The sequence below is a fragment of the Phodopus roborovskii genome, unplaced genomic scaffold, assembly GCF_943737965.1.
Source record: "Phodopus roborovskii unplaced genomic scaffold, PHOROB, whole genome shotgun sequence".
Classification (NCBI taxonomy): Eukaryota; Metazoa; Chordata; class Mammalia; order Rodentia; family Cricetidae; genus Phodopus; species Phodopus roborovskii.
The window spans coordinates 54,193,967-54,215,593 of record NW_026126480.1 but is presented as its reverse complement, the minus strand read 5'-3'; the positions used below and the strand labels follow the sequence as shown (position 1 = coordinate 54,215,593).

General features: G+C 46.0%; 1 protein-coding gene across 1 annotated transcript in view; it reads left to right on the top strand.

Annotated features, from left to right (window-relative positions):
* Pacs1 (phosphofurin acidic cluster sorting protein 1) overlaps positions 1 to 7,039 on the top strand; it is a 122,028-nt gene extending 114,989 nt beyond the window's left edge. The window contains 6 exon segments of the mRNA XM_051193625.1: positions 1,158 to 1,200; positions 1,421 to 1,556; positions 4,073 to 4,236; positions 4,239 to 4,298; positions 5,422 to 5,541; positions 5,649 to 7,039. Of these exon segments, the coding sequence (XP_051049582.1) occupies positions 1,158 to 1,200; positions 1,421 to 1,556; positions 4,073 to 4,236; positions 4,239 to 4,298; positions 5,422 to 5,541; positions 5,649 to 5,764 (639 nt within the window). The 3' untranslated portion in view covers positions 5,765 to 7,039.
* The last annotated feature ends 14,588 nt before the right edge of the window (positions 7,040 to 21,627 follow it).

Here is a 21,627-nt window from a genome sequence, read left to right as displayed (position 1 = left end):
CAAGATAGCCTCCAAAAGTTACAAAGAAACCCTGTCTCGAAAAACAAACAAAAAAATAAAAATAAATGTTTTCAGCCATAGCTCAGTGACAGAGTACATGCATATGACCCTGGGTTCTACACCAAGTGGTGGCTCATGCCTTTAATATCAGTACTGGGGAGGCAGAGTCAGGTTGTTCTCTGTGAGTTCAAGACCAGCCTGGTCTACAGAGTAAGTTCCAGAATAACCAGAGTTATACAGACTTGAAGAGGAAGGGGGAAACCCTGGGTTCCATTTGTAGCATCTCAAAAGAAAAAAATGAATTAACCACATGAGCTAACAGCCTCACAAACTACCGGGAAAGCTAGAGAGAGGATAGCTGTATCCAGAAAGCCCCAGAGTGTCAATTTTAGACCCATCCTCCAACAGCCACCTGAAAAGGCACATGGTCTCTGCTGTAGCAGCCCAAGCCCAGCCCTTGGCCTCCAGGTCAACTGTTCTGCTACATAGGTTGGCTCAGGTGCCAAGAAACCAGACCCCCACCCAACCTATCATTTAGAACACAAAACTATTAACCAGGTTGCCTCTAGCTGTATCTTTTTCTGGCCACTGGAGGGCCCCCTCCATCCTTTCCAGAATATTGTTTATGTCAAATTCCTGACACATCCCTCCTAGGATACTTCAGATTTCAGGAAAGTGGGAAATAGAAAAGCTGTGTCTACACCTTCAGCAGTTTACTTACCTTGACACAGAGCCTAGCCAGCCTTGAGATGTACCTGCTCCAAAGATGGAGAAGTTTCCTAGGCCCCTGCCAGTCTAATGTTAGAAGAAATGAGGTCAGGACACTGCCTTCAAAGTAGGCCCTGCCCTAGCCCACAGAGAAGTCTTATGGCCCACCTCAGAGAACTTGACTTCTTTCTTTTAGCTTTATGGTGCCTAGAATAGAACCCACAGCCTCTTTATACCACCAAACTCATAAACTAGTTTTTCTTCTTTTTCTTGTGGCAGGGAGAGTGGGGGGGTCTTTTTTAAATCCTAGGCTATTCTGGATGTGTAAAGATGTTTAATTATTAACAAAACACCAAATAGTCATGGCTATGGTGCTGGCCATCTCTTAATAGTTGGATTGGGGCTTGGCTACCCTGACAAAGGATCTAACAAATGTCCCTTCCCTGCAGGTTGTGAAAGTGGGCCTTGTTGAAGACTCACCCTCCACTGCAGGTAAGCCAGAGCTCCTTTGCTTCTCTGAGTGAGGATCATACCTTTCAGGTCTTCTTCAGGATATAATTGATTGAGTGTGTTCAGGGAAACAGTTGAACAGGAAGGTATGGGCCCCACTCCTCCAAGACAACCTGGAGTCCACTGAAAGGAAAGCACACTTCCTGCCACCAGCAGATCAAAGGTAACTGCCTCTGGCCAACTGTGTTTGTCCCTTTGACAGGCGATGGAGATGATTCACCTGTGGTCAGCCTTACTGTGCCCTCCACATCACCACCCTCAAGCTCAGGCCTGAGCCGAGATGCCACAGCTACCCCTCCCTCATCCCCATCCATGAGCAGTGCCCTCGCCATTGTGGGGTAAGGTTCCTCCCCAAACCCTGTCTGTCCTGCCATGTTCCTCTAGCAACCCGACTCTCTTCTCAGGAATGGCACTCTGGCACAACACAGCCATCTAGGTGAAAGCACTGGCTTAGATTAGAATTCCAAGACCTGTCACAAGGTGACTGAGACATTGAAAGAAAGTTCAGTGACGTTTGATGCTTCTTGCTTTGTTTACTCTGCATTGTTGTAGGGTCAGCTGGGGCTGTATTGACAGGGGACTGTTAAAGTGTAGATTCAAGTAGCTTCCTACAGGACCTAGAACAGTGGTTTTCAACCTGTGAATTGTGATCCCTTTACAGTAGTCACCTAAGACCATCAGAAAAAAAATATTTATATAATACAGTTCATAACAGTAGCAATAATAATCGTTATGAAGTAGCAATGAAAATAATTTTATGGTTGGGAGTCACCACAACATGAGAAACTGTATTAAAGGGTCATGAGAAACTGTATTAAAGGGTCAAAGCATTAGGGAATTTGAGAAGCCACTGTGCTGGGTTATAAGAATAGCATGGAGCTGGGCGTTGGTGGCAAAATCCTTTAATCCCAGCACTGGGAGGCAGAGGCAGGCTTATCTCTGTGAGTTCAAGGCCAGCCTGGTTAGCAGAGCTAGTTCCAGGACAGGCTCCAAAGCAATACAGAGAAACCCTGTCTCAAAAAAAAAAAAAAAGGAGAAAGAAAAAAAAAAAAGAATAACATGGGATTGGGAGTCAAGGATGCCTGGTTAGGATTGGGTGGCATCCCATCCTATGTGCACTATGTTGACTTAAGCAGGGTACTGAGCTTTAATTTCTGCTGTTCATAGAAGTGAAATGGCCTGTAAGGAGTACGGTTTTTCCTCCCACTGCCTGGTCTTGTCCCGCCGCTGCGCCAGCCCCAATTAACACACTGAGACTCTGTATTTGATATAATTCTGTTGGCCAGTTACTTGTTTCTTATAGGCTAGCTCTGTCTTAAGTATTAACCCATTTCTATGTATTTCCACGTGGTCTTACCAGCGAGAGGCGGCTGGCGGTTCTATTCTCTCCAGAATCTCCATCTTGACTCCTTACTCCTTCCTACTTCCTCTTTTCTCCTTGTCTCCTAGTCCCTCCTATTTTCCTTTGCAATTGGTCAACAGTGCTTTATTCAGTAACCAGTATGAGAAACATATTTACAGACCATCAATGGCCACTTCACAGGGATGTTTGAGGCCTGAGTAGCAATGGCAGTATCAGTATCTTCGCACCTGTCCCATGGGAGGCCCTGGAGCTGTGGCAGCCAGTGGCTCAGGTTCCAGGGTGGGCCTGCAATGTTCAGATGGCAAAGATCTTGTAACTGAGATTGCAGAGAGTGGTGGGAGGAAGACCACTTCTTTAGAATCTCAGGTACTTAAAGTTCAGGGAGATGGCCAGCAAGCTGGTTTCTGCCATTTCTGAGGGAGGTCAAGCAAAGGTGTAATGAGGGTGGAGAACAAAGATTTTCAGGCATGAAAAGCTGGGTGTAGCCTGGCACAGAATACAACATCTTTTTACTCATTGTTCTGTCTTCCTTATTTCCTTTCTTCATAGCTCCCAATGGGGAGGCATTACCAGTGGCCTTCCAGAAGTGCCCATTCCAGTGTCATATTTTGAGGAAGGAATGGACCCTGCGCTAGAGTCCAGCCCCTCTCCTCCTCACATTTCTCATCGTGGTCTTCTTCTGTCCCAGCAGGAGACTGTTTAGGAATGCAGCCACATTCTGCCTCAGCAATTTAGTACTTCTGGACTTACAGGAAGCCTGTTCTCTCCTATTTCATCCACTGCATGAAAGTCTTCTGTACATCTTGGCTTTGAGGACTGTGGAACCAGCCTACCTTGACCTCTTTTCTCATCCAGTTTAAGCTTGTTTTTTAATGGAGTCACCAAAGTGAGGCAGAAGAAGTCAGATGACTTTCCTAGCCTGGATACCTATTGTGTCTAACGCCTTCTTTCAAGAAAACACTCCATTTTCCCCCAGGAGCTAAAATTATCACTGAGCTAGAACTGCCACACATAAGCAAACGTGCAAGGCAGCACCCGCTGGCTCCCAAGGCAGCTGTGAAGCCGCAGTGCTGAGTCTCTCCAGCCATCTGCCTGCTCTGGGCCTTGGCTTTTGCGTGTGCATGTGTGCATGCATGAGTGCATGTGCGTATGTGTGCGAGTGCATGCATGTGCGCGCGCACATGCGTGTGTGTGTGTGTGTGTGTGTGTGTGTGTGTGTGTGTTTGTATATGTGTGCACACTTTCACAAAGCTTTCTGCTCTGCTTCCTTCATTTTGTTTTGATATCCTCACTGTGACTTGGGCTTTATGGTCTCATGGTTCTCCACCCCCACATGAGCAGGTTCTGTGTGGCTGGCAGAGATGGAGCCAGCTGGCTGGTCTTCCTCCCCATCTCCTGCTCCCAAAAGCAGTTTCTTCTTCCCCCTCATTGGTCCCAAGTGATTAGGCACTGAGGTCAAAGCCAACAAATGTTTTCTTTTCACTTCTCCAGGAGCCCAAATAGCCCATATGGGGATGTGATTGGCCTCCAGGTGGACTACTGGCTGGGCCACCCTGGGGACCGAAGGAGAGAAGGTGACAAGAGGGATGCCAGCTCAAAGAATACCCTGAAGAGTGTCTTCCGCTCAGTACAGGTTTCTCGCCTGCCTCATGCAGGGAAGCGCAGCTTTCTGGCACCATGGCAATGACTGTTGTCACCAAAGAGAAGAACAAGAAAGGTAAGCTAGGAAAGACAACACACTTTGGTGGCCTCCCAAGAACCTGTCCTAGGGTCTGGCCAGGGATCTGCTTCTGGATGGGATATGTGTATTAGTATATAGATCTTGAGGTCAGCCTAGGGTCCAAAAGCCAGCTCAGAGGACAAGGATGGATATGGGATGTAGAGGGCCAGCTCCATGGCCACCATAATTTTTGGAGCAGAACACTCATACCTAGGGATGGAAGCCATTCCAGGAAGTTTTGGGAGTGAAAGATAAGATTGTTTTTGAAAAATGATAAGAATCTAAGCCTAGTGGTATACATCTATAATCCCAGCATTTGGGAGACTGGGACAGAATTACATAATAAAACCATACCTTAAAATAATCACATGCACACCCAAGAGAATGGGGAGAATACAGCCCATTCTGGATAAAGGGGAAGATTTCAGAAGCAGAGTTGTGGCGTAGTCATGGATCCTGTTCTCCAGGAGAGTGAGAGAGGGATCCCTACCACCATAGATTACTGCTGGGGTAACCAGTTGGAACACTGCAGCTCCTGATGTGTGCCTGCAGCATGTCTGTGTGACCCCAAATGTGCCTCTATAGGAGCTCCCAGGCAGCAGGGCCTCTTGGTATGTGTGCCTCCTCCCTTCAGGGTTCTTGAGCCAGGCATGCAGTCAAGCCCACCACTAGACTGACATAGGGACCTTTGAGCAGCTCAGTAAGGGCCTGCTCTACTTGTCCTCCTTCCCAGAGAACAGCCAGCTGGGAGCACGTCCACATCTTGGGTGAAGGTAGTGTAAACATCTACCACTTCAAGTCACTCCTCAGCCACAGCCTTGGTGACCCAGACAGGGAGGCAGCCCCTGGCCCAAGGTGCCCAGAACACTCCCACAAGAAGAGATTTTGGAGACCATCTGGCCCCAGGGTCTTATTGTGCTGGTGAAGATAGGCCCAGGCAGAAGTGCAGAATCTTTAGCAGATTGACACAAGAGTTCAAAATTGCTCGCAAACAGTCAGCACCAGGAAGCAGGGGGAGCAAATTAACCTCCCCAACCCCAAGAAGGAAGCAGATGGGCTGGGAAGGAAAGGGATGGCTGCTTCCCAAATCTATGACAGGTGGTTCCTGTTGACTTTACAGTACCCACTATCTTCCTGAGCAAGAAGCCCCGGGAAAAGGAGGTGGACTCTAAGAGCCAGGTCATTGAGGGCATCAGCCGCCTCATCTGCTCTGCAAAGCAACAACAGACCATGCTGAGAGGTGCGATGGTGGTGGCAGCAGGGTGAGGGAGGGAGCCACATCCTCCCTGAGGGATAGGGAGATGGCTTTAGTTAACCCCATAACCTTTCTCTTCTCTATCACCCCAGTGTCCATCGATGGAGTTGAGTGGAGTGACATCAAGTTCTTCCAGCTGGCCGCCCAGTGGCCCACTCATGTCAAGCACTTTCCAGTGGGACTCTTCAGTGGCAGCAAGACTACCTGAGACCCTGCCTCCCAACCACTCCCTGGCACTGCCACCCAGCCTCACCAACTGCAGGCAGGGAAAGGCCAGCAAGCCCCGGCCTCACCTCCCTTTCCCAGCACTGGGGCCTGCCTCTACATACCCAGTCCTGAAGGACACTGCCACTGGGGATGCAGCCCTCCCCTCTCACTGCCCAGCTCATCTCTGGACTACCCTCCTCCCTCCTGTTCCAGGCCCAACAGAGCTGGGTGGTTCTGCCTTCTGGTGCCCATAATCCCTATAATTAAATAATCTGGACCTTCCTTCACCTCACTGACCCCCTGCAGCACTGGTTCCCTTTCTGGAAATGAAAAACCTGGAGTTCTGGTACACAGTGAGACAGCCTAGCACTTTACCATAGCCTGGCCACCAGGCCCTCGATTTCCAAGGTTCATCTGTTGGTTGCTACACAACCTGCCTTCCCCTACATAACGATGACAACTGTTACAGGGCTGGGGCCTCCTGTCATTCCTGTGACCTCGCATGCCCCAGTTTCCCAGTAGATTTGGGGGTACACCTGAGCATCCTGGTGTTTCTGGGATGGAGGGGGCTTCCCAGTATCTTCACATGCATGATTTCCTGCCAGTTCAAGTCTCTGTGAATGTCCTGTGTCCTAAGTGGTGTTTTGTTGTTGTTTTGTTTGTTTTGTTTTCCAGTTGTTTGGGTAACTTGTCCTGTGCACAGGTCCTGTCCTTGAGGCTCCCTCCTCCTTTGCCTCCTGTCTCCCACCTAAGATAGCTCTGTGGCTTCACTAGGTAGGAGGGAGCAAACCCTGCCCCCCAACATACACATTATCTGTGACTCTTATCCAGCCGTATGTCTCCCTTTTCCTGTGTCAGCTTGCCTCTCCTTCCCTGCTCTGCCTTCCCACTTCCTCCGTGGCAGAGCAGCAGTAAGAAGCCCGTCTCCACCAGGTCCTCTTCCAGGAGCCTTCGCTCTCAGCCATGGATGGGTCCCAGACCTACCTCAGCCTCCTCAGTGTCTTCAGGAGAGGCTGAGAAGGGACAGAGCTGACCCAGCCTCCATGCCCTCTGGCATCTCTGGAACTTGTCTGTTTCCCTCTCACTGCTTCTGAGCAGTGTGGCACAAAACTGCACTTGGAACATCGTTTTCTCATTCTCTACACCCCAGACTCTTTAAGTCCTTCTCCACTGCCCAGCCCTACTGTCCAGAGTGTCTCCTGGGCCTGAGAATAAGTGGGGTGGGAAGAATGGGGCCATGTTGGGTTTTTTCATTCAATAAACTGGTGATTTCTTACCAACTGCCTCGGGCTCTGCCCCTCGCTCTATTCCTGCAGCCATCCACCCTCATCAGACAGAATAAGCCAGAAAGGATTATACTTCTCTGTCCCTTCATTATGGAAACAGACTTGAAGATGGCTCCCCAGTATGAAAGCAAGCAAAAGGGCAGGTGCTGTTCCCATGTCAGCTCCTATTTTTCCTAAAACTCACCTCCCAAGGCAGTGGCACACAGGGGCACGTGCCTCCCCTCTGAGTCCAAGTGGTCTCGCTTTGGCTGGTGGGTGTTTTGGAACCTGGATCCATCTGTTACTCTCCTGTTGGTCCTTGATCTGAGATAGGAACCAGTAGCCAATGTCCTAATTTTGTTTCCCATTGCTGTGATAAAGTGCTTTGATAAGCCAAGCAATGGTGGCACATGCCTTTAATCCCAGCATTCAGGAGGCAGAGGCAAGTGATCTCTTGAGTTCAAGGGCAGCTTGGTCTACAGAGTAAGTTCCAGGACAGCTAGGGCTACACACAATGAAACCTTGTCTTGAAGAGAGAGAGAGAGAGAGAGAGAGAGAGAGAATATCCTGACAAGCAACTGGAAGAATAAAAATTATTTGGCTCAGCATTCCAGGTTACAGTACACCATTGCAGGGAAGTCACTGCAACAGGAACTTGAAATAGCTGGTCACATTACTCCTATAGTCTAGAACAGAAGGCAATGAATTAATGAGCACATGAAGTACTTGGCTCCTTTCCATTCAGTGCAAGACCCAGCTCACAAAATGATGCTGCCTATAGTGGGCAGGTCTTTCCACTAATATAGTTTTCCACGTTATTTAAATAATCCTTTTCCTAGTAATTCTAGATTGTGTGAAGGTGACATTTAAAACTAGCCACCACTACCAATGTCCTGGGTGTAAACTTTTCTACACTACAAGGGTACTTGACTCAGAGCCTCCATAGACGTACCCAAGACAAAGAAGGCTCACATAGAAGAGGAACACAACTTGACCTCACCATGCAGGTGTGGCCCCTAGGAACAGTGGCCATATGGAGCAGACTGTCAGTTATTCCTTATCCTATGCCTAGAAGCTCTGCTGTGAAGAACCCAGGGCCCACTCGGCTCAGTGACAGACTTTCTAGGCTGGCAATGGTACTTAACTCCCGAGAACCACAAGTTAACGAGTGCTGGGAAGTACCCCAGAGAAGACTGGAGAGCTAGCTGGGGAAAAGCACTTTGCCACACAAGCGGGATGAGCTGCCTTTGATCCCTGGAACCCATGTAAAATGGAAGTGGAGAACTGACTTCACAAAGTTCTCTGACCTCCACAGGGCTCTGTGAACCAGAAAGGCCACAGCAAAGTAAGGCCTGTGAGCAAAATGCATCAAGAGCGAGCTACTGTCACTTCACATCCTCATGTCAGGCTGTTTTCCTTATAGAACAGGCAGAAATTCCCTGGGCTTCTGAATCAAGGGTAGGTTTGATTCAAGAGTAGACTTGACCCTCTACTCAGGCAAGGACCACTCTGTCCTTCCTCCCAGGTCCTCCCTCAGCACGTGGCCTGAGACACAGGAACTTGGGCTCTGCCTATACCTCCTTCCAAATGCATTCACTAGGGTCCAGTGACCCTTCCTGCCCACTCCCTACAAGGAAACATCAAGAACCTACAGGCTTAGCCCTGAGAGTCTTAGTCACAATTGCTCTGATGACAATGATAGTTATTACACTAAGAAAACAGATCTCTACAATACCCACTTATCCCATCACAAAAGACATTGATGCTCAGCATTTTCTCATAGGCTATGGAGGAACCAGAGAGTGACTGGAGCCAAGAGGAGAAACCAAGATGTGCAGGAATGGTTTCTCCTATCAAGCAGGATACAACACTGAGATGTTGTCTAAGAATGGGGTACATTTTGATGTGCAAGTAAAAAGCCCTATTTAGCCTGCACCAACTCTACCTGGCTTTTATTACATTTGGTGGGGGTTGAGCTCATGTGTGGTGATCACAGCACACCTTGCAGGAGCTGGTTTTCTCCTTATACCATATGGTTACTAGGATGTAGATGGAGTTTCTGTCCTTCCTGATCCCACAGCCATTTAGCCCCAAATAAACATACAGAGGCCCAAATAAACATACAGAGGCTCATACTAAGAATAAACTGTTTCGACAATGGCTCAGGTTTCTTATTGGCTAGCTCTCTTTTAAAAAAAGATTTTTTTCTTTTAATGTTTAATATATATATAGTGATCTACCTGAATGTACACCTGAGTGCCAGAAGAGGGCACCAGGTTGTGAACCACCATGTGGTTGCTGGGAATTGAACTCAGAACCTCTGGAAGAGCAACCAGTGTTCTTAACCTCTGAGACATCTCTGCAGCCCCTGGCTGACTTCCTCTTAATTAACCCATAACTATTAACCTATGCATTTCTACATGGCTTTATCTTACCAGAGAACGGCCAGCATCCTATCTTCCCAGTAGCTACATGGTCTCACTCTCTGCATCCTCTCCCCAGAACTCTCCTCGTCTGGTAGCCCACCTATACTTCCTGCCTGGCCACTGGCCAGTGTTTCATTCATCAGCCAATAAGAGAAACATATATACAGAAGGACATCCCCATCACTAGGAATTATCAGGTATGGCAGCAAGCACCTTTTCTTGGTGAGCTAGCTCACCATCCCAATTTTGTTTTTGTTGCTTTTGGTTTTTCAAAACAGGGGTTCTCTATGTATCCCTAGCTGTCCCCGGAACTCACTCTGTAGACCAGGCTATCTTCAAACTCCTCCTGCTTCTGCCTCCCAAGTTCTAAGATTAAAGGTATATGTCACCATATATTTAAAATCTTAAAAGATTTTTAAAATTATTTTTATTTTATATGCATTGATTTTTTCCCTGCATGTTTGTCTATGTAAGGGTGTCAGATCTTGGAGTTACAGACAGTAGTGAGCTGCCATGTGGGTGCTGGGAATTGAACCTTGAATCCTCTGGAAAAGTAGTCAGAGATGTTAATTAACCAATGAGCCATCCTGCAAAGATTTATTTTTAAGTATGTATAGGGGTGTGTGTGTATGTGTGTGTGTGTGTTTGCATACAGGTATACACATGTGAGTACAAGGTGCCTGCAAAGGCCATAGGCATCAGATCCCCTAACTACTGAGCCATCTATCCACCACCACCCACCACCCCCATTTTAATTTTTTGTGTATTTTTTGCTTTTGAGACAGGGTCTTACTATGTAGCCAAGCTTGAATTCATGATCCTCCTGCCTCAGCCACTGGATGCTAGGATTATAGAACTGTGCCACCACAACCAGCAAAACTGTTTGAAAATAACTTATTTCATCTCCCAACTGCTGTGTCCATGGATGGAGCAACACACACACACACACACACACACTCGCCTCCCAGGACTCTGTCTTTGAGCCAGGCCTCTGCCAAGTGCTGCCTCCTCCACATGAGGTAAAAAAAAAAAAAAAAAAAAAAATCTTTGATCCCAGCACTAGACCCTCACTAGTTTAGCCACTGTGTTGACAACCTGGATCCTACAAACATCTCAACCGTCACCTGGCCAATGCAGGACTCTAATCCACTAGTCCATCTTCCCACTCTTGATAAGCAGCACGAGCATATACCCTGTATTCAGGCTTACCAGATACTACCCAGTCTATCAGTCACCTGTATCCATTCAGCAAACCTTGACTAAGGACGGCTAAATGAATGAGACACTTGATGGCTATGGAATCACATTTTTTTCCTCCCTCCCTCCTTTCTTCTCATCCTTTTGAGATGGTGTGTTATGTTGCCTAGGCTGATCTAGAACTTCTGGTCTCAAGTGATCTTCTAGCTTTATCTATAACATGGATATATAAGAATCTGGGAAGCAATAGGCTGATGGATGTTTATTGGGGGAGAAATTACATTGAAACAGATGACCACCCACAGGTTCCCATCCCAAGAAAAGGGAGCAAGAGAGAGAGCTGGACTCTGGGACCCCAGACCTAGTCCCCCCTTGGTCATGCCCACACCTGTTCCCACACCCCAATGGGTGTGGTCAGTACAACAGGTGCAGGTGGGGTGGATATCTCACTACATTTATCCTCACAGATAGCTGGGATCCCAGAGATGGCATACTGACTCTGGCAAAGAGCCAGATTCACCTAGGTGCTTACTCCAACCAGGAGGTACCTGGGTGGTTCCTGTCCCAGATCTGTTGATACAAGGATGTACCATTCTTGGGTTCTCATACATAGGGACTCAAGACTAGCAGAGAGATACACAGTTGCCATACAGCATGAGTTGGAAACCCTCAAGAAGATATATAATCCAACTTGGAGGGAGAAGGGTTCAAGATGTCCCACAGGAAATGGCATCTGAGTGGTATCTTAAAGATGCTTGAACAAGAATATGCTAGGTACAGGAAGCAGCATGTTTAAAAACCATTGGTAAGAGGAAGGGCAACCTACTCTGAGAAACATTGGTGATTCCCTGCCACTAAAAGGCAATGGAGAGCTGAAGAGAAAATTAGAGGCAGACCATGGGGACCTTGTGTCTACTGTCATTGCTGTCAGCCAGAACAAGGTTTGTACCCTTGGCCCTGAGACAGTTGTGAGACAACAGAATGACAATGGCCCCCCTGGATACAGAACACCAGAAGATGCAGGTTGCAATCTCCAAGGCAGGCCATAGGTTAAAGGGTACCATAAGTCTGGGTGTAGTTCTGCACACTAAGGAAGGCAGAACTCAGTGAGTTCAAGGTCAGCCTGGTCTGAGGACCAGGGAGTACCAGGATAGCCGGTGGTGCTACATAGGGAGACCCTGCCTCAAAAACAAAACAAAAAATCAGTCAAAAGGTACTGCAGCACTTTAGAAATAATGTTCTGATGGGCGAGCCAGTGATATCACTGAGCAGGTAAAGGCATTTGCCACAAAACCTGGTGGTTTTAATTCATTCCCAGGGGAGAAGGAGATAACACTAAGGAAATTTGTTCCCTGACACTACTCATGCTCCATGTATGAATCAGGAATTTTGAAGGACTGAATTACCTTGTCTTGGCAAAGTTAGGCAGACACTTTCGTGTCCTACATGTCCAATTTGGACAGCATGTTGTCAGCAGTCAAGGCAAGGGCAGTTTTTTTGCCTAGTGGCTAGCTTTTGCCACGAAGAAAATGAATTCCATATGGAGGTTCTTTGATGCCCATCATCCTTTTTCACTCTCATGAAAAGCCTTCTGTTATTAAAACATGCCATATTCTGTAGATCTCTGAAGTGTTTGAATACCACCTCTATATCTAAAAATATATCTCTGAATGACTCTGAAAACACCTAACATGACTATAAGTTTGATTGTTATAAGTGACTACTAACATGCATTTCTTTATTATTCTAAACAGTTTATAATAATAACTTTCAAGGACTATAAATTTATATTACATTGTTAAATGAGCTGCATAGGCATAATACCTTAAATAAGATTAGGAACATTATGACAAAAATAACTTTAAATTTGTCTCAGTATACAAAAATATCTTGAGTAGAAGCATATTTACAGTATAACAAAAATGACCTTAAATTTGTATCAATATATAAAAATACCTTAAACAAGAGTAGAAACAGGTATACAGTATAATAAAAATATTCTTAAATTTACATCAATATACAAAAGTAAATAGCAATGTACAATATTTAATAGTAGTTGCTCTTTTAGTTTAAAAGTAGAGTCAATAATCTATCCTTTTAACCCTATCATTTCTACAGTCCCCCCCACCACTTTTTTTTTTCAGAACATCCCTGAATCTAATCTCCTTTGATTAGCTTTTTCCTCACCATGATGAATAACAACTTGTAACCAACCACCCTAAACAATGACAAACATCCATAACCCACCAAATGATTAAAACCACCCACCCCATGTCTTGGGAATATGGGCATTATGTTCTCTAGACTGTTAACCAGTTGTCTGCAGACACTTGACATCTTTAGGGGACTCTAAGAAAATAGGATAATGGTCAAGTCCTGGGAGAACTAGCTATAGTATTTGTTGTCCTGTCTCCGAGTAATGGGAAAATGCAAGGCTTATCTGACATGTTGGCTAGTGTCTATGAGGCTGGACCATCTCAGCCAGCAATGTTGAAGTTGTTCTGGATGCAGAACTCTAAGGAAACTGCAACAGAGGCACCTGAGAGGCTGGGTCACCTGGGCCACCATTTTCATTGGTGTTTGGTCCCCTTGCTCTGTTTTGTAGAAGGCTTATTTGTAGTCAAGATTTTAGGTCATCTCCCCTGATCAAACCTGATCCTCTTTAACCTTGAATAAATCTGTAGCCTTTTGTTTCCTATGGAAACAAAAGCATAACCTCTAAAGTATCTGGGCTGGTTTAATTCAGCAGTTCCACTTACAATCCCACGTCTCTCAGCTGCTGCTGTTTGCTCATCAGCAATCAAAAATTTAAAGTCAACAAGACACCATATAGAATCCAGAGTCTTTGTGTATTTTCCATCTTCACATGGGTTATGCTTTTTATATTATTTTATTCTCTTTATAAAGACTTTATCTCATTATTTATAAGCTAATTTTTCTATGACTTTCTATACATCTTCTCTTTATTAAGTCCAGCACATTTTTAGACACACTGTAACTGTTTAGAGGTTTTCTATGTCTGGATTGTCTTCCCTGAGCACCTGCAGCATGCTCTCACCCAGTGAGAAAAATCTTAAACTACCACATCAGCCGCTGCACAGTTCAGCTTAGCACATAGTGCTGGCTTCAACCTGCACCAGTAGCCAGTAGGGCATCTCTGCATGCTGTCTCACCTACCCCTGAGACTGTAGTCACCATGAAGCTGTGTTTGACTCTGAAGCCAGCCGGATCTACAGAATGAGTTCTAGGACAGCCAAGTCTACACAAAGAAACCTGTCTCAAAAAAAGAAGAAAAAGGAGGAGGAGGAGGAGAAGCAGCAGCAGCAGCAGCAGCCAAGCATGATGGTGGTTCATTCCTTTAAATGCCTTTAATCCATACACTAGAGCAACAGATGTTGGTGTTGGCAATCTCTATGAGTTTGAGCATAGCCTAACCTACATAGTTAAGACCCATTAATCACAGCATTTGGGAGGCAGAAGCAGGCAGATCTGAGTTTGAGGCCAGTCTGGTCTACACAGTTAGTTCCAGGAGAGCCAGGGATATACAGAAAAACTGTCTGGAAAAAAACATGCCACACCAAAAGATCTTGTCTGAGAAAATGAAAAAGAAGTTATATACTGAGGATGTATACTAAAGGAAGGATGGAGAACAACTTCAGAGGCAGAATAAGCAGGGTGGGTAGTTAGAAAGCTGAGCTGATGTCCAGGGAAGTGGTACACACCTGCATCCCCTACTCAGGGGTGGGAAACAGGAAATCACAGGTGCAAAACTAGTGAGGAATGCACAGTGAGACTCTCAAAGCAGGAGGGGAGTGAGGGAAGAAGGGAGGAGGAAAAGGGAAAGGAGGGGGAAGGGCATCAGTAGTGCTGAAGGAGAGAAGATTGAGGACAGGACTGGCCATCTGTCCCACATGAGCAGATGGAAAGACAGCTCTGCAGGACACTTGAGAATGAGATACAGACATGAATGCTGTGCTGTACTGAGTGAATGTTGAATACAGGGGTCTGACTAGAGCTGGAACTTAGGCATTTTGGAAAGCGGAGGAAGGGAAGAGGGGTACACACCCCTCCATCTTTTCCATCCCCACTCCTGTTGGCCCCAAACACCGCAGCAGCTTCTGTTTGGGTTCAGGGTTCACCTCTGTATTTGCCACCAGTCTTCATTCCCTGTGTTTTCTTTCCAATAACACTGTAAACAGAAACTGTCCCATATTTTACACTTTTCTCCCTGCCCCTACTTTCCAGCACAAAGTCTGTCAACTCCTAAGCTTGTCTGTGTAGAAAACAGTAAGTATGAAAGGCTTCCTGTGAATGCTGTCTGCTGTTCTCAGTGCTTTCCATCACCCAGCAAGGCAGGTGTTAGGTAAGTCATTACTCAGAGGGAGAGCTGGGTGGAAACAACAGAGCATCCTAAAACACCACACAACTAGCAAACAGAAATGTGGCTTTGACTGTAGTGGAGTCTGACCCCTGTGCTCTTATTTTGTTATTCATGTGTATGGGTGCTTTTTGCCTGCATGTATGTTTGTGTACTATGTGTGTGCAGTGTGCAGGGGCCAGGAAAGGACACTGGATTGCTGGAACTGGAATTACAGAAAGTTGTAAACTGCCTTGTACTTGCTGGGAACCAAATCTGGGTCCTCTGCAAGAGCTATGTGTTCTCTTCACTGCCGAATCATCTCTCCAGCCTCCTGTGTGCCATCTTAAACAGGGTAGGAACTCTTCCAACCTGACTGGGAATTCACTGGAAGGGTATATGCAGATTAGCCATGTGGCTGCCAGGAGAGGAACCAGAGACCCTTCCTGAGAGCTTTGGGTGGACTTGAACCTGACTCGGTTGTAGAAAAAGCTGACAATTAGAAATGTCCATAGGAAAGGAGACACTTTATTTTAGGTTGCCAGTCTTGAGCACTTCTGGGTGAATCCACAGAAGTTTCAAGTGGCATTAGACCCTCAAAGAAAGTGCCCCAACCATTTCTGGAAAAGAAGTTGCCAGAAGAAAAAGAAGAATGTGGGGTGGGGAGGAGCAGTGGAGTGCTTGGCACAGAGAATATAATAATAGTTGGGGCCAGGCAGTGGTGGCGCACACCTTTAGACCCAGCACTCGGGAGGCAGAGGCAGGCAGATCTCTGTGAGTTCGAGGCCAATCTGGTCTACAGAGTGAGTTCCAGGACAGTAACAGAAACTGTCTAAGTTAGGGTTTCTATTACTGTGAAGCGACACCGTGACCATGGCAACTCTTATAAGGAAAACATTTAGTTGGGGTGGCTCACTTACATTATCAGTCCATTATCATTGTGGTGAGGAGCACGATGGCATGGGGACAGACATGGTGCCAGAGAAGTAGCTGAGAGTCCTACATCTTACAGACAACAGGAAATGGACTGTGACACTGGATAGTATCTTGAGCATAGGAAAACTCAAAGTCTGCCCCCACAGTGACACACTTCTTTCAACAAAGTCACACACATACTCCAACAAAGTCACACCTTCTAATAGTGCCACTCCTATGAGCTTATGGGAGCCAATTGCACTCAAACTCCCACACTCCACTCCCTGGCCCCCCATAAGCTTGTAGCAATATCATAATATAAAATGCATTTAGTCCAACTTCAAAAGTCTGTCACAGTCTCAACAATGTTTAAAAATCCAAAGTTCAAGCTGGGGGGGGGGGTCCATGCTTTTAGTCCCAGCACTTGGAAGGCAGAGGCAGACAGATCTCTGTGAGTTCAAGGCCAGCCTGGTCTACAAGAGCTAGTTTCAGGACAGCTTTCAAAACCACAGAGAAACCCTGTCTCAAAAAAAAAAAAAAAAAAAAAAAAAAAAAACCCAAAGTTCAAAGAATCTTCTGAGATTCGTGTAATCGATTAACTGTAATCCACTACAAAATAAAAATAAAAAAAGCAGATCATAGCCAGGTGTTGGTGGTACACGCCTTTAATCCCAGCACTCCAGAGGCAGAGGCAGGTGGATCTCTGTGAGTTTCAGACTAGTCTGGTCTACAGAGCGAGTTCCAGAACAGGCTCCAAAACAATACAGAGAAACCCTGTCTCAAAACACCAAAACAAAACAAAAAAACAGATCACATTCTTCCAACATATAATTGCATAGGATACACATTACCATTCCAAAACACAGGGGAGGAAACATAGTAAGGAAACACTGGACCAAAGCAAGACCAAAAACCAGGTGGGCAAACTCCACAAACTCTGCATCTCCAGGTCTGATGACAAAGGGCTGTTTAGATCTCCAACTCCTTTCAGCTTTGTTGACTGCAACACACTTCTTTCTCTATAAGCAGCTCTCCCCAGCAGCTCTGGCATCTCCAACATCTTTGGGTCTTCAAAGCAGTCCAGGCTTTTCCATAACGCAATGGCCCCTGACACATGCCTGGTCTCAGTACTTTCCTTAGTGTTGGAGACAAATCCCATAGTTTTTTTTTTTTTTTTTTTCCTATCCTTAACTCTAAAGCCAGAACCATGTGGCTGAAGCTGCCAAATTCTGCTGCTTGCTGGGGCTGGAACATGGCCCCCCTTATTCAATTGCATCTTCCTGTCCTTCAGTTCCTAAGCTTGGCTGTCCTGAAACTGGATCTGTAGACTAGGTTGGCCTCAAACTAAGAGATCTGCTAGCCTCTGCATCTGGAGTGCTGGGATTAAAGGCATGCACCACCACACCCAGCCCTAAGCTTTTCTTTAATTCCTTTTCACAAGCTGGAAACTTAGCTGGGTGGGATCTTGCATGGAGGCCACCGCCCCCTTTATTCCATGCCCTGGTCTGTTCGTCTCCTTGAACACAGGACTTAGCTCACTCCACTCCCCGGTGCTCCTTTCCTCCTCAGGTTTACATTTTGTAATTTTCCCTTTCATTCTCAGTCTTCATTAGAGTAACCCTAATAAGCACACAACAGCGTCTACACTGGGCTGTTTGGACATTTCCTAGGCCAACAGAATTGATCCAAAACTCTTCACCTCGCCTCAGGCAGACTCTTTGATCAAGGGCAAAAAACAGCCACTTTCTTCACCAAAATATCACAAGAATGATCCAGGCAACATACTAAATTCTCCTCTAAAATCTCTCAACTGAGTCCCCCACAGTTCAAATAACTCTTAGCACCACACTGTCTTCCAAGATCCTACTAGTGTGGTCCATTAGGAAGCATTTAAAGTATCCACTGCTTTCTTAACCCAAAGTACCAAAGTCCATATTTTTCCAAACAAAAACATGGTCCGGCCAGTCCCTGGTGCCAACTTCTGTTTTAGTTAGGGTTTCTATTGCTGTGAAGAGACACCACGGCAACTCTTATAAGGAAAACATTATCATGGCGGGAAACATGGCAGCGTGCAGGCAGACATGGTCCTAGAGAAGTAGCTGAGAGTCCTATATCATGCAGGCAACAGGAAATGGACTGTGACACTTGACAATACCCTGGGCATAGGAGACCTCAAAGCTCTCCCCAACAGTGACCCACTTCTTCCAAAAAGGCCATACCTAATCCGACAAAGCTACACCTCCTAATGGTGCCATTCCCTTGAGCTTACTGGGGGGGGGGGGGGTTAATTACATTCAAACTACTTCAAAAACTGCCTCAAAAAAAAAAAAAAAAAAAAAAGTTGGGCTGGAGAGTACTTACTGCTCATCCAAAGAACCCAGGTTTGAGTCCAAACACTGACATAACCACTGTCTATAACTCTAGTTCCAAAAGACCTAACACCCTCTCCTGAGCTTGGATGCTCCGTGCACACAGTGCTCAGATATACATGCAGGCAAAACATCTATACATTAAAGTTAAACTTTTTATTTTCTGAGACAGGGTTTCTCTATGAAGCCCTGGCTGTCCTGGAACCCACTATGTAGACCAGGCTGGCCTTGAACTCAAAGATTTACTTTCCTCTGCCTCCCTAGTGCTGGGATTAAAGGCATGAGCCACCACAATCTGGTTAAAAAAAAAAAAAAAAAAAAGTAGCAAGAACAACTTCTGAAAATTTGGGGATGGGTGGGTGTGCTGTTGAGCATCACAGAAACAACCTGAGCTGAAACAGCCCCTCCACACCAATTCCCTCCTTTTTCTCCATTTACTGATCACCCATCAGCAGCCTGGCAGGAAATCAGCAGCTGCAAGTGGAGGAGACCAGGGCAGAGCAGGACAAATTGACAATCCCTCCCCTCAGGGAACACTGTAGTCCTCAGAGACTAGATAACAAGTCTTGTGGCTGGAAAGGTTAAACACAGACAAGGTTAAGCACTGAAAGCAAGATAAAGGGAAGAGAACAGTCAGGAACAGTCCAGCTCCCTCCCCCCCAGCACAGGGACACATAGCCAGCTTGCCTAATAGAAGCACAGAAGGAACCACTGAAGCTGGCATACACACCAACAAAAGCCACAAAGCAAGAGTGAACATTGTTCCTTATTTACCTGGGAAAAGGTGATGAAAAGGAGTGAGCCTCTTTGTTAAGTAGAGAAAAAAGGGAAGGGGCAGAGGTGGTGGGTAGTGTCTCATGCAGTGCAGGGGCCTACAGAAGCACTGAGTGTAGACACAGCAGGTGTCTACTTTTGGGGACCTTGCCTCAGGTGAATTGAAGGTATGCATTGTGCATTTTGGCATGCCTCTAGGCTTCTGTGTATGTTTCTTCACACACAGAGAAACCCCAGTTTGAAAGCAAACAAACAAAAAGATGGTTTCTGCTCAATAGTCTAGGATGGCCTTGAACTCAAAGATCCTAGTCTCATGCAGGAATTAAAGGTACTCACTACCACTCCTTTCATAATAAATTTTGAAATGTAATAACAATCACTGATAGAAGTAGCACAAGATCAAGGAGAACCTGATGGACTCTTACTGAAAAGTAAGTAGTAACTTAGTGTCTTATCAAACCACAAGCTTTACTGGTTGCTGCCAAAGTTGGGCTGATCTTGGGCTTCACAGGTGGAAAGATTATATTTTTGTTTATTTGCAACCCTGGGTATTGGACCCAGGGCTTCATAAATGGTACAGGTCCCTAGCCCCCATCCCTAGGTGACTCTACAGCTCACTCATTCTGGATCATTGGGCCCTGGGTTACCACCATGTTATGAGAAGCATCTAGGTTGATAGAAGGGTGAAGGGCCAGGAAACTCTTAACAGCACTTATTGAAAGACATGGGGCTAGAGCCCAGATAAAGAAAAGATTGAGTGGGATGCATCTCTTGTCTCTGAGTGTCTCCACTGACTAAAGGAAGCAGAGTTCTTGATGGAGACAAGCTATAAGAACAAAGGAAGACACTTTAAATAAAAAGTAACTGTTAAGCTAGAAATGTAGCAGAGCCCTTAGAATGCTTGCCTAGCATGCATGACATCTTGGTTCTGATCTCCAGCAAGCCATACAACTGGACATGGTAGTAATTTCAGCACATGGGATATGATGGCAGACAGAAGTTCACTATTAGCTACATAGCAAATTTGAGGCCAGCCTGAGCTGCCTGAGACCATGTCTCCAGGGTGGGGGTGAAGGGACTTTCTAATACTTTTGAGTATTTCAGGAGACAAGAGTGAGTTTCCTGTTACAGCATGTACTCAAGCTCAGAGTCCTGGGCAATTTCTGTGAAAAATGCCACCAAGTGCTGAACCTTGTTCCTGAGTTCATCATTACTCATCAGATAAACCCCAGGTCTCTAGGATGCCTGTTCCAGTTCTCACTGTGTGGATTTTGTCCCTGAGGTGTCTGTGGAGTGATCTTGCCATCAGCTCCTAGTTATCAACCAGGAAGTTGGGTGAGGGTGCGTGCCTGCTGTTACAGAGTCAACTCAAACCTAGGTTTGGAGGGACTGGTAAAGGGTAAGTGTATTCCTTGGCCTCTTTTCTCCCCTTCCAGATTTATATGTGAATGAGTGTTTTACCTGAAGTGTGTGTGTGTGTACCACATGGGTGCTTAGTGCCTTGCAGAAATCAGAAGGTTGCACTGGATGCCCTGGAAATAGAATTAAAGGTAGTTGTGGTTGTAAACTACCACATGGGTGCTGGGAATAGAACTTGGGTCCTTAGCAAGAGAAATAAATGCTCTTAACAAATGAGCCATCTTTCCAGCAATTCCTCCTAACTCTCCCCACCTCACTCACACATATACACACACCTTTTTTTGTTCTGTTTGTTTTAGACAGGGCTTCTCTGTGAAACAGTCCTGGCTGTCTTGGAACTCGATCTGTAGACCAGGCTGGCCTCAAACTCAGAGATTCACCTGCCTCTGCCTCCTGAGTGCTGGGTGGCATGTGCCACCACTGCCCAGCTCCACACACACATATTACTTATAAAGTAGCATCTACAGAGTGCTGCTGTATCTTCTATCTTTAATTATTTCAGGTCCAGATCAGCAGGCAAACAAACCAACAAGAAAAATGTTAGGAAGATTAATGTTGTAGACAGTGCTGCAGAGATCAGAGGAGTAGTGTAGAATATGGTGGTTTTAGGACCCAGGAGGTTTAGGACCAAGGGTTCCTACTGCTGTGATGAAACGCCATGACCAAGAGCAGTTGGGGAGGAAAGTGTTTGGAAGTTCATCAGTGAAGGAAGTCAGGGCAGGAAGTCAAACAGGGCAGAATGTAGAAGCAGGAGCTGATGCAGAGTCCATGAAAGGGCATTGCTTACTGCCTTGCTCCTCTTGGCTTGCTTAGCATGCTTTCTGGTCCCAACTACAAAGGAGTGGGCCCTCCAACAGGGCAGTCACTAAGAAAGTGCTCTACAGGTTTGCTTGCAGCCTGAACTTTTGGAGGCGGTTTTTTCAGTTGAGGCTCCCTTCTCTCTGATGACTCTAGCTTAAGTCAAGTTGACATAAACTAGCCAGCACAGAGGTCTTTCCTTCCCAGTTGGTGACACCTAATCTGAAGCCCTCAATGACACCACCACAGACCAAATATAACTCCTCTGACCTCATTATCTGGTCAGCAGTATCTGCTCAGATGTCCCCTCTTCTCCTCAGGAGCATGGGTCTTCTCTCCACAGT